At 41.2% G+C, this 22,031-nt stretch overlaps 1 protein-coding gene across 7 annotated transcripts in view; it reads right to left on the bottom strand.

The window, feature by feature from the left end:
• MID1 (midline 1) overlaps positions 1 to 22,031 on the bottom strand; it is a 335,146-nt gene that overhangs the window by 25,940 nt on the left and 287,175 nt on the right. For all 7 annotated transcript variants that reach the window (XM_054007902.1, XM_054007930.1, XM_054007946.1 and 4 more), the window contains 3 exons: positions 12,321 to 12,428; positions 7,297 to 7,445; positions 2,247 to 2,374 (listed from right to left, as the gene is read on the bottom strand). In XM_054007902.1, coding sequence (XP_053863877.1) covers positions 2,247 to 2,374; positions 7,297 to 7,445; positions 12,321 to 12,428 — 385 coding nt within the window. The remainder of the gene's footprint in view (positions 1 to 2,246; positions 2,375 to 7,296; positions 7,446 to 12,320; positions 12,429 to 22,031) is intronic.

Here is a 22,031-nt window from a genome sequence, read left to right as displayed (position 1 = left end):
CTCTTACATGCCTAGTGCAATAGGATCCCAATCCCAGTTGAGGCTTCTAGGCAGTACCATAGCACAAATAATTAATAATAATTTAAGGGAAGATGATAGTTACTATAATTGATAGTTAAATGGTAACTATTATAAAACCTAAGGGAGGAGGAGCCTAAGAGATTGAGGCACCCAATTCCCATTGAATTCCCTTCATCCCCTTTGAAAACACCAGTGTGAATTTTCTCTTTTTGTGCACACATAGGGGTTCCCACTGAAGAGTACAGATATTCATGCTCTAAAATCACAGAATAGAGGGAGGATTTGAGACAGAGTGGGAGGATTTTATCCGATGCACCTCCTATGTACCTAGACTTCCCTGAAACTAGAATATGGGTGATGTTTCTGGAGCATTACTTATTTCATGAACCAACTAGACTACAATAGTATACATGGAATTCCTCAAGATGTGAGGGGAGCTCCTAGCCTGAAAGTGGCTTTCCACATCTTTCAAATAAATTTAGATGTCTGAATGCAAAATCCATCCTTGGACCTGTAGCCCCCAGGGCTTTTGGTCTATAAAGCAATGAAATAGATACATCTTTATAAGTTGCTTATTCACCAGTGGTAAATGTAATAGGGGCAATTTTCTTTAATTGGTAATCCAAGTACCAATTTATCTTAAAAAAAATTAACTATTTCAGAACATCATGAATGAGGAAACACAATGGAATAGAAATGGTTTATAAAGGGCTAGAGTCTGCAACATTTCATCATTGTGAATAGAACTTCATTTCACAAATAGCTCCATTGTTTTCAGTGAAACTCCTCATCAACTAAGATACTACTCATAATGAGGAAAGGGAGTAAATTCTGGCCTTAAAGGTTTCAAATTATAATACAGAATAGCCAAGCATATAGGACTACTGACGTATATATAATTTCTTTATTTTAATACTCATGTATGAGATACGAGAAATCTAGGTAGATTGAATTTTGTGCTCAGACAGTTTGGATTTCCTGTTTGTATTTTGCAATTTGAGCCACACATTATTAGTATGAAAGACTAATCTGGTAAAGACATGGGTAGCTAGGCCATTCTTGACTGGATAGCCAAATAATGAAAATGTTAGATTAAAAATGTCTAGCTAAACAGACCTATTATGTTGTTCCCCCAAACCTGAGTGTGTGTCATTTCACAGAACTGTGCAGAAGGGACAAGAAGAAGTCTGGTCTATTGTAGGTTGAATTTGAGGAAGGGGGTAGTTGCATGCTGGCATCCCAACTGGGACAGAATTAATACTGGGGTGCCTTCTCTGGTGGCGTATGGCATGTCCTTGTGAAATCCCATCAAAACTGAGGCAAAATTTTTAAGTGCTCTTTGAACAATACTGTGTGTTTTTCATTTCCACATTCTCGTTAGTGATGGCTGCTTATAGGCTGTCCAAAATTAGAGTCGCTGCCATGTTTTTTCTGTTTTCAATTAATTAAACTGAAATGAATTGTTCTAATTCTGGCACCAAAAAGAGAACAGTCTTGATTTCAGCAATTTGTTTTCCTTTGTGAATGATTAAATATTCTGTGATTGTAGATTGCGCAATCTGTTTGGAAGGGCCCAATCCTGCAGATTTACTCAGGCAAAATTCCCATTTAACTTGATGGAATCTTTGAGAAAGTAAAAACTGTAGGATCAACCCATATAGCAGTGAAAAAAGTTGCCACGCATTATACAACCCTGAACACTGTCAGCTCCTTCAGCTACTTCATGGGTGAAGTGTACTGTATGTATTGATACACAAAGACTTCTATCATTGCTGATTCCTTAGTGCTGGTTATTAGAATTGCTTCTGGTTACTAGTATACAGATAAACTGCCTTGAACAGCAACAGTAATCTGCCTTGAACACAAGGCAGTGCCCAGCAGCACTGGCCTAAGGGTAGAACAGGGAACAAATTATGATTCTGAGCCAGGATTCAGTCCCTACTTCCCCATTGCTCCAACGTGGGGTGGGGTTGGGGGAATCAGTGCACATCATGTACTGGGCTCAACTTATTTTCCCCTCCATGTCCACTTAACTGTGCTGGCCAGAGCACTGGGCAGGGAGGAGGGGACAGAGGCAAGACTACACCTACTCCTCACTCTTGTCCCTCACTCCTTTCCCTTCCCCCTGTGTTACGAATAATCCATGCAGGGAGTCTAATGGGGATGGGACAGTGACAATCCTGGCCATACTATTTTACAAGTGAATTAATCGTTTAAAAAAATACCTGTAAGATAATCGAGGCATTCCAGCAATTTTTTCTCCCTGGTAAAATCAAGCGCAAAAGTATCGAAAGTATCATTGAGATTAATTTCAGGGATTAACACCTGGGAGGATGCAGTAGCCATGGAGACCCTATAATGGAAAAAACACAAGGATGCAGTAGCTTTAACATTCATCTCCTAATCATCAGAATCATCAACCCAAAATTGTCACATTTTTACAACCATTTTAAAAAACATTGATTTAGTGCTCTATCCTGTAGTTCTTACTTCTGTAAGCAAAGTCCGCAGGGTCAGCCCATTACATGGCTGCCTCCCATTTTGCTATGTTGAACTTTTTTACTCTACAACGTTAACAAAATTATGATCAAACATCAATAGGTTTTAAAAAAAATGGAAAAGCAGGGTTTTTTCCTTCTCCTGTTGAACAAAATTCTTCTTAGAAATATTTTTATTTGCGTCTGCTGTGTATTAAACAGCCCTGAACAGATGCTGTATCTCTCTCAACCACTGCCTTGTTAAGCAGCTTCCTGCTCCAGGCATTCCTTCGCACATCTGTCTCAAAAATTGTGGTTTTAGTTCAGACTGTCACATCTCCCCCAGTTGTTAAACAAGTTACATAATTTTTAGCTTCAAAAAGTGCAGAGTGAAAATTAAACAAACAGACGTCAGGATGTTTTATCTTGAAATGCTTAGCCTTTTTGTTGTAAAATGAACGTGCAGAATAATGTTTTTCCAAACCTGAAATGCTTTCTTGCCTCGCTCACATCAAAAATTTTATTTATTTTTCCAGTAAATGTCATGCATCTGTAGACGAGTTTTTTCAGGAAAATTAGGTCTAAGATAGATGCTGCATTTGGAACTTTTCAGGCGGATATCTCAAAGACATGTCAGCGGGAACCAGGAGTGTAAGTGGATTGTGATGTTTAGAGAAAATTCAGGAGAGAATTCTCATCTGTTTGAGCAAACAGATTCAGCTTCCTGCTATTACTGCAGGGAACAACTAATTGTGTCAATCTGGAGGCAGCTATACAACTTTCAATCAGTTGCATTTGTCTGTCATTCATGAGGCACAGATCAAAATATTTTCATTGCTCGGATGAACCCTTTTCCCCAAACAGAAAATTTCACTGCAGACCTGGCTCAAGAGATTAAAGTCTGACCTCCTATTCCTCAGAATTTTAATTTTCACGAATCCCTTTTGCTTCACATGGTCTTTGGAAAAGTACAATGGGAAGGATTAAAAATGAGTTAGATCATCCATCTCACCAGGATTTTAAGAATGGTTTTCTGAAACTTTGCTGAATAAGGTTTCTCCGGTTCTATAATTGCAGTTAATCATCTTCATCATTGGTTCTGTTAAGACTGTGGCTGACACTCAGGTAATTATGTCAGTGTGGATGAGGTCTATTGTAGGGACTGCACGTGTAAGTGTTGGAATACAGTGGGGAAGTTTCTTGCACTCTTCCCCATTTTCACTAAAGGGTCAATAACAATCTGGCCTTAATGTTTCTATCCCTAAAGGAAAAAAAGACTTATTGGTTTCTTTTGGACCTTATATTACATTAGGGTTGGTCAAAATTTTTGTACCTGGCCTTCTGTACCAGAATCCCCACACTGGGGTTGCTGGGAAGGACAGAGGTGCATTTGTGAACACAGCAACTGCTCCTGGGTGTCTCCACACACCCTATACTGAAAAGGTCTCTACTATGGCCCCGCACAGGCTGGACTAATGGAGGTATTACGCATGTAATGACATCCATTTTAGGTAAATTTTGTGCCCCACAACCTAATGAGCAAATGGCATGCTGTAGACCTACGGCCTTCTGGTTCAGAAGTAGATTTCACTTCCCCCAGCTCTCCCTCCAGCACTTCACTCATATAGCATCTGATTACTAAGGCTTTATGTAAAGGAAGTGGATTTCATTAACAGGATGAATAACCCACTAACTAAAAACTCCTGTGGTAAGCATGGTTTCCCACTGTGCCCACAGCAAAGAATTTTATACTGCATTCCCTTTGAAATATGTGCATGAAAAAATGCAGTGTACATAACTTTAAGAAATCAGTTTTAGCCACTGGAGCTCAGGGCCCTGTAGAGGTGACTACATGCATACTCTAGCAGCAAGCAACGTTTTACACATCACTAGAGCTGAGAGAATCATTTGTGGTGAATAATTTATTGAACAAATTTAGCCTCTTCCTCCACTTTGTAAATTGTCTGAGCAGTTTATGATTTTCTCGGATTTATTCTTATTTGAAATTATTCATTGGTCCGTAGAGCGTTCACAAGTAGAGCTGGCCTAAACTCAGATTTCTGGCTCATGAGAAATTTTAACGTTTTGAAATGTGGTTTTGTTTTGATTCAGAAACCCATCCCTACATTTTCTTTTGGAAACACCGACACATGGTGTTTCTGAAACAAAATATACTCCCCAAAGTGACGGCTGCTGACTACAACTGACATTCTTGCTATTGCTATTAGCTATTAGCCGTGGTGAAACTCACAAGAATGTCAATTTCACTCAGCAGCTGCAAGGGTTCCCAAGATCTGTGGTTCCAGGGCAGCCTGCCATGTGGATTACTCTGGAGTCAGGGACCCCAGGCATTCCAGACTCCCAGGCTGGCTTGCTCCAGGATTGTCTATTCAGAAACTGAGCAACACAGGGACTCAGTTGACAGGGGAGTCTGGAAGCCTTTGGGTCCCCAGCCCAGGAGCAGTCTACATGATGGGCCTGCCGCAGAGCCATGGACCCTGGAAGCCTGGGGTCCCCAGCCCTGGAGCAGTCTGCATCAGGGGTCTCCGCAGCAGCCAATCAGGCAAGCTGGCAGGGAACCAGGCAGGGTTCCACTGGAACATTGACTATGATTTGGTGAAATTTCACAAGTAATTTCAGGTTTGATGAACTGGCATTTTCCAATGAAAATGTTTTGTGATAGGATTTCCAACCAGCTCTATTCACGAACATTTTGTCATAGGTACAGGTCTATAATATGCAAGAAGCATTGATTAATTTTGACTGCACACACCTATCACATGGTGTTATTACTGTTCTCTGACTAGATGAGTGAAACTCTTGCAATCACGGGTCTGGAGCAAATCTATTAATGTTTGAGTTCAAAATGGATTTTCTGTGAATATTCTAACACTCACTGAAAATGTATTGTATCTGCAAATATTTCTGCCCAAAGATTAATTCTCTAGAATATTGAGAAGTAGACAAACTCCCACACCCTTACTCATGTTGAATTGTACTTTACTACAGGAGTGGTCCCATTAACTTCAAAAGGACTGCTCATGGTGTAAAATACAATTCACCATAAGTAAAGATGACAGAAACTGATCTATAAAGTAAACACCAAAAGTGGGTCTAACACAGCCAAATCAAATTTAAGTATCAGAGGGGTAGCCGTGTTAGTCTGAATCTGTAAAAAGCCACAGAGGGTCCTATGGCACCTTTAAGACTAACAGAAGTATTGGAAGCATAAGCTTCCAAGTATTGGATGCAAGTACTTGCATCTGAAGAAGTGAGGTTCTTACCCACGAAAGCTTATGCTCCCAATACTTCTGTTAGTCTTAAAGGTGCCACAGGACCCTCTGTTCCTTAAATCAAATTTAGGTTCCATGGCTGAGAATTCTATTACACATGGTAAAATTTAAACATGGTGTGTAGATCCATTGATGTCAATAGGACTAACTCAGAATATGTAAAGTTAAGGACATGTAATAATCTTTGTAGGATCTGGGCTTAATTTTTTACTCAGGAATAAACTGACATTCCAAATCTACGCCCAACACTCCAGTGTATGCCACTGGTTTATATCAGAGATGAAGTAAAGAAAGCTCTGAGGGATAAAGGAGTTGTTTGGGGATTTCAGTCACCTGCAGAGGGTGTCTCAAAGAGGCAGAGTAAAAAATAAAATAAATAACAACACAGATCCTTATGACTTAGACTAGGCCAGCACTTATACTAGCTGTATGTGAAGACAAAGTGACCCCATACCCCCCCAAAAAAACAAAAAACAGTTGGACAAAGATGTAAATATTAGTAGAAAGACAAGCTCCAAATAGGAGCTCCACTTCTTTTTTCGTTATACTGTAGACTCCATATTATCATAGATACAGCTACTTTGCTTCCCCCCCATCTCAATAGAGAATCGACACCTAATTAGACATTTTCATGGGAACATGTAGATTTTAATGAAATTCCAGCAGAATCCAGGCAGGGTTCCACTGAAAATCTGTCTCATCTCCTGCCATCTCACCCACGAAGCTCCTTGGCTGGCTGCCCCGGACCCCAGTCTGCAAGGCTTGTGGCTCTTCAGCAGCCCAGGCTTCCGCTTCTCGTGGCATGGCTGGCAGGCGAATAGGAAGCCAGGAGCCTGAGGCCTTATGCGCCCTGGCTCCTGAGCTCACAGGCTTCCTGTTCCTTGGCAGCCTGGGTTTCCAGGCTCCCCAGCCTTCAGCAGCTCAAAAGCCCTGGGAATGCTGGTTTCCAGGTTCCCCAAGTTATCTGGCTCCCAGGCTGAAAGCTGCCTGGTTCCTCACCTGGTGGGCTGCTGGGTTTTTAGGCAGCTTAGGGAGCCTCAGAAACAGTTTGAAATTTCGATCCTTCAGGAAAGTTCATTTTTCTTTCCACTTCGGATTTTTTTTTCTTTTAAATTTGCAATTTCCCATAGAACGGGGAATCACAGTTTCTGGCCAGCTCTAATTAGAACTGTATTTATAGCCAAACTACCAATTAGTATTTATCAATCTCCATGTATAACTATGCCACCTTCTTCATCTATGGATGATGAAACAATACCTAAAACAGTTCCATCCTCATGTCTCTTTCCTCTTTTAATATATGATTTGATTCAATATTATAGAAAGGCCCTTGACATTTCAAGGCAATACCAATGTTCATTAGTGTAGAATAAAGCAATTCAGCCCCCTTTATTCTTTGAAGGCACCTACAGCAAGACAAGAGGGCAATCATAACCAATCAACCACCCTAACTGTAAGCTCTTGCATCTGCCAGGAGGAAATTCCCTAGCAGTCCATGCCTTTACCTCTCAGTGATATTTTTAGCCGTCTGCAGGAAGCGCGCATGATCATTCTCCTTCAGAGACTGTTCGGCCTGAGAGATGAGAGACGTAGAGCGTTCAATGCACTGTTTGCAGTTTGCAATCTGCTGAGCCAGTTTTCTCAGTCTCACCACCTTGAACAAAAACATAAGAAAATAGTCATATCCACATGCTCACAAATCACATTAGCGTTTACACTTTGTGCTCATGGCCATAGTGCAAATGGGGTGTTAACATCAGTGGGTTAACTGAGGAGAAAGAGCCTCTTTTCAACCTGCTTTACTCATAGGCCACATCAGCCAAGTAAAAGCTATGGGCTATTTTACAAGAGGACTGATTTGTTCTTTCTACCTCAACTTTTTCCACACTGGAAACAACAGAGGGGAGCCAAAACAAGCACAGCTAGCCAATTTTCCTTCAGCAAGAACGTCATTTCCTGGCACTTTCAGCTTACATGATAACTAAAAGGTATTTTGATAACCATTTCCTTGAAGTGATGAAAAATGTGTTAAGAGCAGTTTACAAAATTCATTACTTTTCGTTTAGTCCCAAATTGGTATACACAAAAATGACCTGAAAACAAAACTTGACTAAGGGGGTTGGTTCATGTTTACTAACAATAAATAAATGTTCATCCTTTTTATTTTATTATATGTTTGTTCAGATCCTAACCTGTTGTGTGGAATGACTTTGGCTACTCAGAAGCACAGCTATAAAAGGAGAATTTACTGTGCTTCTGCTATACGAAGCAAGGAAGTAGCCAGTCAGGAGATCCACACAAGATATGACATTGTCCTGGAAAGTACCATTAGCTGGAAGGCTAGGGAGGGGACCAATCAATCTGCCTTTTAGAGACAATGTTGGCTCCTGATGCCTCTTAATTCCTGAAAGCTCTGGGAATCCTTCCTATTTCTATAAAATCATCATCACCACCACCACATAGTTCCAACAGGAGGGGAAAAAAGGAAGGAAATGTAATAACTTTGGACCTCAGAAGCACATTAAGCCCTGGCTATGTATAAAATCAGGAAATTAATGATTAAGTGGATTAGTAGAAAGATCATAATTGTATACTAAAGTTAACACAAACTCTAAGAGTCTCATTAATTAAATAATAAACATTGTAGTTGCTCGTTCTGCTGCCAGATAATTGACTGCATCCTGAGTGGAGGTGAGGGTACATATTAATTTGTTTTAGGACAACTGAATCCACAAGCAAAAATAAAATATTCCTTTTAGGAAATTTTTTAAAAAAGGTCTGTCAAGGCTCCTTCCTCACTCTGAACTTTAGGGTACAGATGTGGGGGCCTGCATGAAAACTTCTAAACTTAACTAACAGCTTAGATCTGGTCCGCTGCCACCACTCCCAATGTGCTAATTCCCTTCCCTGGGTAGCCTTGAGAGATTCTTCACCAATTCCCTGGTGAATACAAACCCCTTGGATCTTAAAACAAGGAGAAATTAACCATTCCCCCTCCTTTCTCCCACCAACTCCAAGATCCAACCCCCTTGGATCTAAAAAACAGGGAAAATCAATCAGGTTCTTAAAAAGAAGGCTTTTAATTAAAGAAAAAGGTAAAAATCATCTCTGTAAAATCAGGATGGAAAATAACTTTACAGGGTAATCAAACTTAAAGAGCCCAGAGGACCCCACCCTGCCTTAAGTTCAAAATTACAGCAAACAGAGGTAAACACCCTAGTAAAAGGTACATTTACAAGCTGAGAAAACAAAGATAAAACTACCACGCCTTGCCTTACAAGTTTGAAATATGAGAGACTTGTTCAGAAAAGATTTGGAGAGCCTGGACTGATGTCTGGTCCCTCTTAGTCCCAAGAGCGAACACCACCAAAACAAAGAGCACAAACAAAATCCTTCCCCCCCACCAAGATTTGAAAGTATCTTGTCCCCTTATTGGTCCTTTGGGTCAGGTGTCCGCCAGGTTACCTGAGCTTCTTAACCCTTTACAGGTAAAAGGATTTTGGAGTCTTTGGCCAGGAGGGATTTTATAGTATTGTACACAGGAGGGCTGTTACCCTTCCCTTTATAGTTATGACAAGGTCAGTGTTTTGAACAAGGCTGAAAATATTTAACATTGATGTTTTCCCACAAAATACAAGCAATGAATGAAAATAATTTGCTACAGAAACGTACAAATTGTGAAGATGTTAATGTTCTGGCTGGTTCCTAATGTGATCTACTGATACAGCATATTCACAGTGGTTGGCTGCTACTATTGTTGAGTATTTGAATGAAACAAACATTTGTTACCTGCTCTTCAAAGAAAAAAAGATCATAATATACTTTCAGCATAATTCACTATTGATATAATCTACCAAACAGCATCTCCCCGCCCTCGCAAAACATTAAGGACTAGATTGCACAACCATTACTTACATTGGTGAGCACTTACTCACAAGAGGAGTCCCACTGAAGCCAGTAGGTAACTCATGTGAGGAAAGGGGCACAATCCAGCCCTCATTTAATTGATCATTTCTCATGAACATGCTGTACGAGGGTAGGTAGATAGCTAGGAAAGGAGCCATTTGTTTAGATACTGTACATATGATTGTTCTGTGCAGAGCAAGACATGCTCTATGTGTGCGTTCATGAAGAGACAGGTTTTCGGCATATACTGCCCTAGGCAGTGACACGTTCACTGCCTGAACATGCAAGTTTTGTTCAACTCTTTACTGTGGTATTCATTAACAAACCAAGTAATTAACTGAACAAATGTTACACAATGCACTTTAGGCACCAGAGGACACTTTCCTGGTTGGCAGGCCCAATGTCTGAACTAGTATTTTTCAGCTTCTTTATATAAACAATAGATGATAAATCTGGAAAGGAAGAACCTCCCTTCCCCTACTGCAGGAATGTCCTCTATACTTAACACATCTCATCTTTTGACATTTAAATGCCTAATTCAGTTAAGTACACTTCACGTGATTACACAAGTATACAACAGTTCATTAAGGGCTAGCTGTAGCACATAGCTACAGTCCCATGTCAGAGCCCTCATCCTTATAACAGCTGGAGCTCCAGTCTGGAGTCCATAGCTCTCTAGCCACAGTCACAGGCCAAAGGGGAGTTTGGCAGTATTGTACCTCCTAGATCTCCTTTGAATAGCTGATGATAAAGAGGGTGCAACATGCACTCTGTTCGATGGCTTCGCTGCTCAGTGCGAAGGAGGGAGGGACAGGACCTGCCTTGACCCATTAGCAGAGGCTAGCAGATATAGGTGGTAACTCTATCTCTGGGCTCCTTGGGTAGACCTAAACTAGAACATTTTGTACTTGTTTTCCAGCAGCTTTGGGCAGGTTTTCATGGCATGTTGATAAAAATCCCTGACCCCTGTCTATACCAGTTGGTAGTACTGGTATAGCTGTTGCATCATTGTTGGAAAACAGGTAGAAACTTTTCCAGTATTGTGCAAGGACTCCCATTGTGCTTAGTTTCTGGAGGCTTTCTTGTGGCCTCACATTCCCATGCAGGGGGCTGGGCACAAACAGGTCTTTAATATTTGTTTTAAAATATTTCTTAAAAACAAATCAGCAGCAGCAACTTTGTCAGTAATAAAGAGCCTCATCAAAACAATCCAGAGCGTGCAAGTGATGCAGATTTTAGGAAGGAGCCAGATATTTTTCAAGTATTTACAGGGTTATTAGAAGTCTGATTTTTTTTTTAAACAGAAAAAAGAATGGGGCAGAGTCTGATCCTAGTTACACTGGACAAAATCCAAAGTAACTAATGAAATCTACAAGTTTTCATTGGTGTAATTGAGATCAGAAGCTGGTGTAGGATCTTTTAAAGATGAAATCTATATGCATAATGGGCAGCTCCCAATGAATAGGAAGTTTGCCATGAACTTTGATGGCAGTAGGGTTGGTCTCAATGTACGCAGAAATACAGACAAGAAGATTATGCAGAAGGCTGGCTTACTACATCTTGAAGGGAGATGTATTTTGTTAACATTATGAAGAACTTCAAGCTCTGTCAAATAACGAATGGGAACTATGGTCTTCGAACATGTTGAAGTCAGCCCTTGCCTACAGCCTTTTTTATTTCAAGTTAATTGGAATATCTTGACAGCTAAGTGAACCATTTAACCTGCCCTTGACTTTATTCCTTGTTTGAGCTTTTCCCACACAAGAAGACTTTATGTTTCACTCTTCCAGCTACTTTAGCAGCTAAAGAATAAATGCCATGCTCCAAAAGAAACAAGAATAATGATCTAAAACTAAGATGTTCCTTAATTTAGCAGGTAGCTAGATCAATTTTAAACTTGAATGTATATCTGAGATTTGCCTTATTCATTAGGTTGACACTAACAATCACTGTCCTGCAGTTATTAGGAAAGCAATGGCATTGAACTTACATTCCCAATATTTTTAGATAGTAAAAAATCTCATACCACTTTCTGTAAAATCCAAGTTTAAGTTCCCCATTACAGGCTTTAAAAAAGTGTTATCTTGAAAGTAATTGCTCTTGTCTGTAGAGTTATTTTGTATAAATGTCTTTAATAAATAATTTAGGTTGTTACGGAATAAAATATTAATGCAGATGACTGGAGAGCAAATTCTGTGATACAGTAAATTCTTGCAATGGGCAAATGCCTTCAGATTTCTGATAAAGTGAAAGTTTTTTTAGTCCCTCATTTTATTAATATATTTTGCTAAGTGAAATCACATCCCTGCTGGGAAATATTATATAAATTATTTGATTTTTAAAAATCATATTATATCACAAAAAAACCCCTTAAACACCAAAATTGCATAAGATTAGATTAACACTAAATAACACTGAATAAGTTTTAAGCAATGACTGAATGTTTACCCTATGCAGACAACAGACAACATCTCCGTTCACCTAAAAGTCACAGATGGCAAGGAGTATCCAAGGATTCTTGTAAGTGTGTATTAATAGCACATTAAGTCAAGAAATCACGGAAGTTACAGAGCATGAAGAAACACTGCTGACCCATTTGAACTATCGGGGAAGGAGCTCTTACCTTCCCTTCCTTTATTTTGGTTCCAATAATTTGTCGTCTCTGTTGGATTATTTCAATGAGCAGGTCACATTCCTCTGTCAGCTTGGTTTCTTGTCGCGATGCATTCACCTGAAGAGTAAGTCACCTCGGTTAGAAAATTCTGGTCTTTTTCATTTTATTTTTAATTTAAAATGATCATTTCTAAACATTTTTTTGCATTTTTCATTTTGTTTCATAAATTTTGTTCTGTTTATTTTCCCTCTTCTGGACCTTGTGAAATATGGATATGAAAATGCTCTGTCTGGACTCTTGAATAATGTATCACTGTACAGACAAACTCATCACTATTTCTAACCGAAGTCAAATAGGGCCTGTCAGGTGCTGTGTAACCTTAACTCTAGTTGACATCAGTGAGTGTTGAGATCCCTCACCATCCTTCCCTGGGTGCTTAGCCCTCACAGTATCAAGCCCTAAGTAGGGTTCAAATAAAGAACACTTATGTAGCCTATTACCACAGCTTATACACAACAGCCCATGAAAAAGATCCATGATTTAATATATTAGGTGTGTTTGAGATTCTTCTCAGTAACAAAATAGTGTTAAAATAATTGTGATGAGAGAGAGAGAGAGGTCTTAGGATTGGTCAATTTTTTTTGTCAAAACTGTTTTTTAATGGAAAACTGGTGGTGATTGGGGGGGGGGGGGGCAGGGAGGAACATAAAAAATGTCCATGGAAAATGTTTGCTCTCTCTGCAAAATTTCAACTTTGTGTAAAAAACAAAAAACAAAAACAAAACAAAAAAACAAACCACCCCAAGTGCCCCAAAAAACAGAAAAGGTTTTTTCTTTTCTTTTATTTCAGTCAAAAAGTTTTTGGATTTTCAGTTTAAACTAAAAATTTTCCAAGGGGGGTGGGTGGGTGGGAAGAATACCACTTTTCAAGCAGCTCTTTTTTATATATTCTACAAACGAGAAACCAGAAGTATAACAATGGTTGTTTCAGAGCAGGGCTGGCTCCAGGGTTTTTGCCGCCCCAAACGGCGCAAAAAAAAAAAAAAAAAAAAAGCTGCGATCCCGATCTGCGGTGGCAATTCGGCGGGAGGTCCTTGGCTCCGAGCGGGAGTGAGGGACCGTCCGCCAAATTGCCTCCGAATAGTTGGACAGTGCCACCCCTCTCCGGAGTGGCCACCCCAAGCACCTGCTTGGCAAGCTGGTGCCTGGAGCCGGCCCTGTTTCAGAGTGTATCACTAGTTGACAGAAGGAATATACAGTGTAGACATTGTTCTTTATAATGCTTGAATTTTAAACTATAGAACACAATGCTTAAGGAAATGGAGGGTAGACTGTTGTATCTCATCTTCACATTATAGTATTTATACAGTGCAACAAGAATGAAATTTACAGACAAGTAAACTGACAGCTCCTTGCCCGGAGATTACAAAAAGGACCCTAATCCAGCAAAGCATTTAAACATGTATCGACCTTTAAGCACATTAATAGTCCCTTGTCCTTAAATTTAAGCACATGCTTAAACACGTTATTAGATCAGGGCCAATTTTACAAAGTTCCCTCTTATGTGAGCAGCTTTATGCCCCTCAGCCTAACTGTAGGGTACAAAACCCAGATTTTATTACCAGAACAATCAAGGTTTAGCCACTTATACCATAGGCTTAAACATTAATAGAGGTTTATAATACTTAAATGTATTTTCAATACTGAAATGCTGTTTGGTCCAAGAACCCTGGAGGAGGGGGCCTAAGTGGTGCCGCTGAGTGCTGGAGATGTCTGCCCTGGCATAGGTGAAGTGGAGATGTGGGCCTGTTTTCAATGGTGTGTGCATTAGAGATGTTAATAACAATAATCTGTTTTACTTGCTGTCAGAAATGAGCGCCCACAGCTCTGCCTGCTCAGTTGTCAGGCTGTCAGTCAATGCAACTGGGCCACAGCAAAGCCATGATTGGCTCAGGCAGTCAGGTGGCTTGCCCTTAAGGCCAGCAACTGTAGAGGTTTTGTGGCTACTCAATGCCCCTGTCTGCAGCTTCTCTGCCTCCATGTGCTTGCCTCACTCCAAGTCCTATTCCTGCCCTGCTTCAAGCCTGGACCCTGCCCTGCACTTGGCTGTATTCCAGTCCAGTTCCAGCCTTGCTACTGCCTTGGAACCAGCCCTGGTTTCCCTGACTCCTGGTAATTCATTTCTCACCCTTGGCTCTGATTCCTGGCTCTGACTCAGTCTTTACCCTTGGCTCTGGCATTTGGACTCTGACTACAGTTCTGAACCTTGGCCTTGGTTGCTGGTTCTGACTTTGTCTTGACCCTTGGATTTGGTTTTGACTTTGGCTCTGACCACTAGACATGACCACCTGTGACTTGGTCTCCTGACGCGTGTTCCTACTGGTCACTTTTGTCATCCTGCACCTCTGCAGAACTGCTTTTAACCAATTGTACTATTTTCTAACCACAACCCTGCCCTTCTTCTGACTTCTACTTGACTAGATGGATTGAAATGCCTTTTGACAAAGCAAGGAATCCCAAACTGCTGCAAATTAGGGTAAAACTCAATCTTGGTATAAAAGGGTGCAACTTTTTTTATGTCAATGCTCACTTATGTCATGGTTGGCTGGTGCTTAGGTTAATTACTTTATCGCTTAAACAGGATTTCTGACTAGCTTCCACTCAATGTGTAATTTCTATCACCATTTATATCACTGATTAAATTAGCCTATAGGACCAAATTCATCTATAGTGTAACTCTCCAGACATCAGGGGAGTCACACTAGGGCTAAATATAGCCAATAATGTTTTATTTAGTGCCAAGTTTGTTTAAGACAGGGGGGAAAATTAACATGCATCCACCAAAATTATATGAATAATAAAATGGTTCCAAAACTTTTCCTTTTTGATCCCTTACTCAATGAACACAGATTTCTCTTTTCTTTGAAACTAGAAAAATTTTAAAATTCTTTTGAACACATATCCAATTTTTATAGCTTATACAAAATTATTAAAGTGGAAAATGTATTTCAAATTTTTTGGAAAACATGTCCAAGACTATTAAAAACGCTAGTTCATTTTCTATGTTTTTCTGATCCCCTTTCTGAAATATTGATACATTATCTTATTATATTTGCAGGCTACATAGGGCCTATTCACTACATGGTACTTAATTAAGCACATGCCTAAATGACTTTAAGTACCAGTGAAGCCAATGGGACTACTCATGAACTTAAATAGTTATGTCTGAGCCTACATTCCCTGCTGAATTGGGGCCTTAACTGTTACTTTCAACCTAATATTTTATAGCCTTAAAATATCATTTTACAACAACATTTTACAACATTGCTATTTTATACTAAGAAATTTACTTAAAACAGACTGTGGCTTTGTGCTTTGGCTACATGATATTGTTCCCTGCTGCCATACAAGAGACAAGGTCTGACTCTAGTCCTATTATTATTATCATAACGAAATAATCATTTTTATTTCTGCACTGCCTAAGGACTCTAAACAGGCTCTATACAAACTGATAACTGGAAAACAGTTCTCCCAATCTAAGATGTAGAAAATGTGTGACAGATAAAATAAACTAAACAAATGGGGCAGCCGGTTTCAAGTGGAGTGCCCCAAGGGTCGGTCCTGGGGCCAGTTTTGTTTAATATCTTTATTAATGATCTGGAGGATGGTGTGGACTGCACTCTCAGCAAGTTTGCAGATGACACTAAACTGGGAGGAGTGGTAGATACACTAGAGGGTAGGGATCGGATACAGAGGGACCTAGACAAATTGTACTTAGGATTGGGCCAAAAAAAACCTGATGAGGTTCAACAAGGACAAGTGCAGAGTCCTGCACTTAGGACAGAAGAATCCTATGCACTGCCACAGACTAGGGACCAAATGGCTAGGTAACAGTTCTGCAGAAAAGGACCTAGGGGTCACAGTGGACGAGAAACTGGATACGAGTCAACAGTGTGCTCTTGTTGCCAAGAAGGCTAACAGCATTTTGGGCTGTATAAGTAGGGGCATTGCCAGCAGATCGAGGAACGTGATCATTCCCCTTTATTCGACATTGGTGAGGCCTCATCTGGAATACTGTGTCCATTTTTGGGCCCCACACTACAAGAAGGATGTGGAAATATTGGAAAGAGTCCAGCGGAGGGCAACAAAAATGATTAGGGTGACTTATGACTTATGAGGAGAGGCTGAGGGAACTGGGATTGTTTAGTCTCCAGAAGAGAAGAATGAGGGGGGGGGGGGGATTTGATAGCTGCTTTCAACTACCTGAAGGGGGGTTCCAAAGAGGATGGAGCTTGGCTGTTCTCAGTGGTGGCAGATGACAGAACAAGGAGCAATAGTCTCAAGTTGCAGTGCGGGAGGTCTAGGTTGGATATTAGGAAACACTATTTCACTAGGAGGGTGGTGAAGCACTGGAATGCATTACTTAGGGAGGTGGTGGAATCTCCTTCCTTGGAGGTTTTTAAGGGCCGGCTTGACATCCTGGCTGGGATGATTTAGTTGGGAATTGGTCCTGCTTTGAGCAGAGGGTTGGACTAGATGACCTCCTGAGGTCCCTTCCAACCCTGATATTCTATGATTCTATGGAAGGACAAGGTAACAGTAGTGGCCTGTGTTTCCATCAATGAGTGGTCACAGTAGCCAGACGTCTCTTTCTTGCTCTGTGATCTGGTAGGAGTTAGGAATGCTTTAGAAGTAAGTTGCAACACACCCAGGCCCCTCAGGAAACAGGGCTGTCCCATGTTGCCTCAATACAGTGATCCATCTTGCTGACTAATGGGCTCTTCAGGGAGCACCTCAAATCTTTTCCAAATAGAAAGATGACTGCTAGGCTGGGCTTCAAAGTGAGTGGGAATGTAGAGAAAAATGGGTGCTCCTCAGAGCAATGGGAGAAATTAGGGCAGCTGTTTTAGTTCTCCTACAACTGAGAACTGTCTTGGAAAGAGTTCTGCTCTCTGAGAGGCTGCCTAGACTTGCTATTCAGAGACTTGAGTCAAATTGTGGTTTAGGTCATAAGCAAAATCGTTGTGGTGGTTTCAAAGTTCTTAGCAGATGTTTGGTAAATCGCCAAATTATAACACAATGGGCAACTTAATTACAGCCAATCTTCTGCTGCTAACTCAACCTTAATTTGGCAAAGAGTGAACTCACAGGGCTAACCTCACACCTACTAGCACTTGTGTAATTCACATCTCTGAGCCAAAAAGCGTTTTGTGGTCTCCTAGCAAGATTTGCCTCATGGGAGCACAGCTCTACCTCTGGAGTTCATCAGAGGTTGGCAGCTTTAACTTGTGGTTGGGTCTGCATAGGAGCCCTCCTGTCAGAAACATGGTCCCCGTCATGAGGCACTGACAATCTAAGTACAAGACAAGAAACAACAGAGAGGCTGAGAGTACAAGGAAACTGAGACAATATTAGTCAGCATGATCAGCAGAGTGGTCTCAGAACACCAGAAGCCTAACCATTATCATAGCTTGAGACTAGGCTTAAAAAAAAATAATAGCTGAGTGAATCATTTTCATAAAACAATTGATATCATTGTAATTCACTTTCCCAATGTTATTCTTTATTTGTGCCCACACAATATTTCCATAACCATCAAAAGAGACTGTGTCCCTCAATTTCCTTAATGGCTTAATGTGTAAATTATCTATTTTTCTAAGACATTTCTTAAAGTCCATTTTAAGAACTTGTTTTTAAACTTTTCCAAATAGGACTATTAGCTCATGGTATAAAGATTATCATCTTATCAATGCACTGAGACACCAACACATGAGAACAATGTAATGGAAATATAAGGGATAATGAATGATAATCAGCAACAAAAAGGCATTTTCTTCTCGTTTGTCTCTTTGGATGATGAGACTGGATGTGTGCTGTGAGGTCAAACTTCTTCCCTTTTACGTCTGTCTGATACTATGTGAGGCACAAACTAGCATTCTCTAGAAAATTGGAATAAAACGCTTTCAGATTTTTTCTAGTCTAAATGCAACACTGATTTTATCAATTATGACAAACTGTGCCTTTGGAAATATGTGATATTAATCAGCTTGCCCTCCGAATAGATCTACAACTTTATTCTAAATTGGGGCTGGAGAAAGGAACAGTCATCTCCCATTTCAAGTGTGCCACAGGCTTTGTTTTTTTATTTGTTTTCTAGATCTTATTGACATTTTTCTGTAACCAGGAAATCTGGCTTTAGAGACAGTTTCAGAGCAGGTTTAAAAAAAGGTCAGTACAAAAATAAACCAACTAATACAGGCTACCTAAGAATTTTGTGAACGACCTCTCCATTAAGCCAGGGTAGTTGAACCAGTTTGGGTCAAATGACACCAACATCTGCCTGAAGAGAAAATCCAATCAAACTTTTTCTGAGCTTAGAAAGTTTCTGTGTTAGTTTTTAAAATATTGTCATTTTACATGCTTCTGCACCACTACTGGGAGCAGATTGATAAGTGACTAAGCAACATGAAAAGGCTGTCATCAAATATTTCCAACCCAATCAGAATTTAAAAAGATCAGAAATCTCATGAAACGTCTATTCTTGTAAGATTTCCAGCAAAAAAGCCTTCACATCAAGGGTGTTTGGAATATTCTGATAAAGACCACGAAAATCACAGTGCCATTACGTTCCAGACATGTGTATGCCTTTGACTGTAAACAAAATAAACACTAGATTTGATGAAAATGAGGCTAGAAGAGTTATTTTGTTGTTTTCTATAACCACATATGTGGCAGCAGCTGAGGCATAGATAGTGGTGTGTGTTTTTTTTTCAGGATCAGAAGGAAAACTAAAAAATGGTTACTCACACGACAGTAATTGTGCTTCTTCGAGATGTAGTCAGTGTGGAACTCACTGTAACTGCACATGCCCCTTGTGTGCTCAAAATAGGAGTCTTTTGAATAGCAGTGTCCATTGGGGCCAAACACAAGCCCTGTACCTCCTCATGTTCCTTTGCAATTCAAAGCCTTTGTTGCTGAAGATTTTGTACAGAGAATAGGTTGTGGGATCCATACAGACTACAACATCTTAAAGAACCAGTCACACAATAGGCAAAGAACCTATTCTTCCTTCAAATGCTAGTGTGGATCCCACTGTAGGTGACTGGCAATCCGTACCAGTATGAACTCAGGAGGGTGGGAATGAGAAGTTTCTGCTGCATTCATCAAATGATGATAAAAGAATGGCTTTCCCAAGCTTCGCATCAGATGGCTGGTTGCCATGTCAAGGTAATGATGTCGAACAAATATCAGAGGGTTACTCCGTGTTGCTGCCTTGCAGATCTCAGAGATTTCTGAAGCAGGCTGAAGATGCTGTCGGGTTGTGCCTTGATATTCAGAGGGAGAGGTCTTGCCAGCTATCTGATAGATGGCAGATATACAACACAGTACATGTTCAGGGATTCTGACTTGACCTTTCAATGAGCCAGATATGGCCACAAAGAGCTGGAGAGATAGTCTAAAAGGTGTGGTCTTGTTAACATAATAGGCTCTTGAAATGCCCAAAGCATGTTAGCTTCTTTTCTTCCTGTATTGAGTGTGGTTTGGGGAAGAAGGCCAGTAAGTTGACTGATTTTAGGTGAAAGTCTGAGACCACCAGGATGTAGGGTGTGGTCTGAGCACTGCCTTGTCCCTATGAAAGGATGTGTGAGAAGTCTAAGCCACGAAGGCTTCAAACTCACTGACCCTCAGTGCCATGGAGAGAGCAACCAGAAAAACCCTCTTGAGGGTAGGATGATATGCTGGGCAATCCAACAGCTGCCTAAAAGGAGGTTCTATGAATTTTAGGACAATAATGTTGAGTAAGTTCTCTAACAGGTGGGCAAGTATGCAGGAGGCCCTTAAGGAATTTTGATTCCACTCAGTCCTGTAACAAAGCCCTGGAGGGCCCTGATCCAAGAATAGGTCAAGGCCCCCCTCACCAGCTTACTCATCCTCTAACCTCCCACTTTACCCCTGGGGCTGGGGACCTTCTCCCCATTCTTCCTCCTCAACCCTCCCCTGGCCTCTGCATCCCCTGCCCAGGGCTGGGTGCCCCCTGCAACCCGTCCCCTGGAGCTGCTCAGCTCAACCAGAATGAGACCCAGGCACCCCCTGCTTGGTCCCCTACACTCTGCCATCCCAGTCTGCACCTCCTGTCTGGTTCCCAGCAAACCCCACATCCCCCAGTCTGCCCCCCACACCTTTTCAGATTAGCTCCTTGTCATTGAAGTGGCATCTGGAGCAGAGGCCAGGAGCTGCCCAAGCAGCAGAGCCTATGTGGGGCTGAAGTCCCACCAGTGCTGGCAGTGCCACCAGGAGAAGCTCTGAGCCATTGCCACAATCTTACCTGTGCCATGGGTGGGGAGCAGCTGGGGAGAAGGCAGGAACACTTCCCTGGCAGCCTGCTCCTCGGAGCCCCATCTGGCAGCTGCCCTCTTCCACTTGGCAGCCCCACTGGCCTCATCCCCTCACCACCATCAGACATTGAAGGAACTAGAGGAGGTCCTGAAAACTTCTAAAATAGCCAGATGTCCAGTCTGCCTAAGAGGGCCTCTGCTAGTTGAGCCACCATAAACTTGGCACAACTGAAGATAACCTGTACGCTGCTTAAAGACTAAGGCTATCTCTGTGCTCGCTGAATTGGTCCATGCCTTCAAAGGGCTTGCACTTCTCTGGGAATACCTGATGTCTGAAGCCAGGAAGCTCTTTACGTCATCTCCGCCATGGATCTGGCCACGGTGTCTGAAGCATTGTGGAGCATTTTGGCTACTAACTGTCCCTTTCTGATTCTCTCTTTGAGCTTTTGGCTGTTATCAGGTGGGAGTATTAACTGAAAGTGTGTCACCCTCTCCCAGGCGCAAAAAAAAAAAAAAAAAGAAAAAAGAAAGAAAGAAAAAAAAAAGCCAGATGGGCCTGATAATTTTCCACCTGTAGCTGAAGGGAGGTAGAGGAATACGATATCCTCATGAATAATCCTCATGAATAATCAAGCTTTCTGGGCCCTTATCCTTTGGGGTGATTTTGTTGGACTTGGATCTCTCCTGCACTGCTGACATGGCTGAGGAGTTTGGGCTGGGGTAGGCACAGAAGTACTCAGACCCTTGTTTGAGTGACTTGGTACCTCTTCTTCAACCGTTTTGTGGTGGATGGTTATGATGGTTTGCGGGTTCACTCAGAGTAGTAAGGGGTTCTGTTACCACCTGCCCTAAAATGTGCTGTGCAGCTTTGTCCCAGAGCGCTCACTCCAGTGGAATGCTCACAGCACAATGATCTCACTAGTCCACTTACTCTTCACAGAGTGACGCCAACAACACTTCCAGTCCCGAGTCTCCCCAAAATAATCTCCACTGCAGAGTCCAGTCCTTCTAACAGACACTCGCGGAGGTAACACCAAGTTCACTCCATCCAAAGAGCCAGTACATACAACAGTTTGTTAGAATAACTGGGGTGATACACTCCGCCTTAATACACAGCACTGAGATGGTTTGTAGTAAAACTAAGAATAAATTTAGTAACAAAGAGCATAGAATTAAGTGATTTCAAGCAAGAGTGAACAAGATATGAAAGGATTACACGCACAACAATAACAACATGCTTTCTAGTGTCTAGAACTTGATTCTAGCAAGATCCAGTTTTGCCTAACATAGTTTCTTACTCACACCAAGTTGTCACATTCTCCAAGTTGTTTAGCAGGATGACCCAGCTTAGATACAAAGCACTGGCTTCTTTGTTCTCCCAGGT

This window comes from Malaclemys terrapin, chromosome 1 (genome assembly GCF_027887155.1).
Source record: "Malaclemys terrapin pileata isolate rMalTer1 chromosome 1, rMalTer1.hap1, whole genome shotgun sequence".
In the NCBI taxonomy this organism is placed as follows: Eukaryota; Metazoa; Chordata; order Testudines; family Emydidae; genus Malaclemys; species Malaclemys terrapin.
The sequence above is the reverse complement of the archived record's forward strand: the minus strand, read 5'-3'. Positions and strand labels throughout refer to the sequence as shown.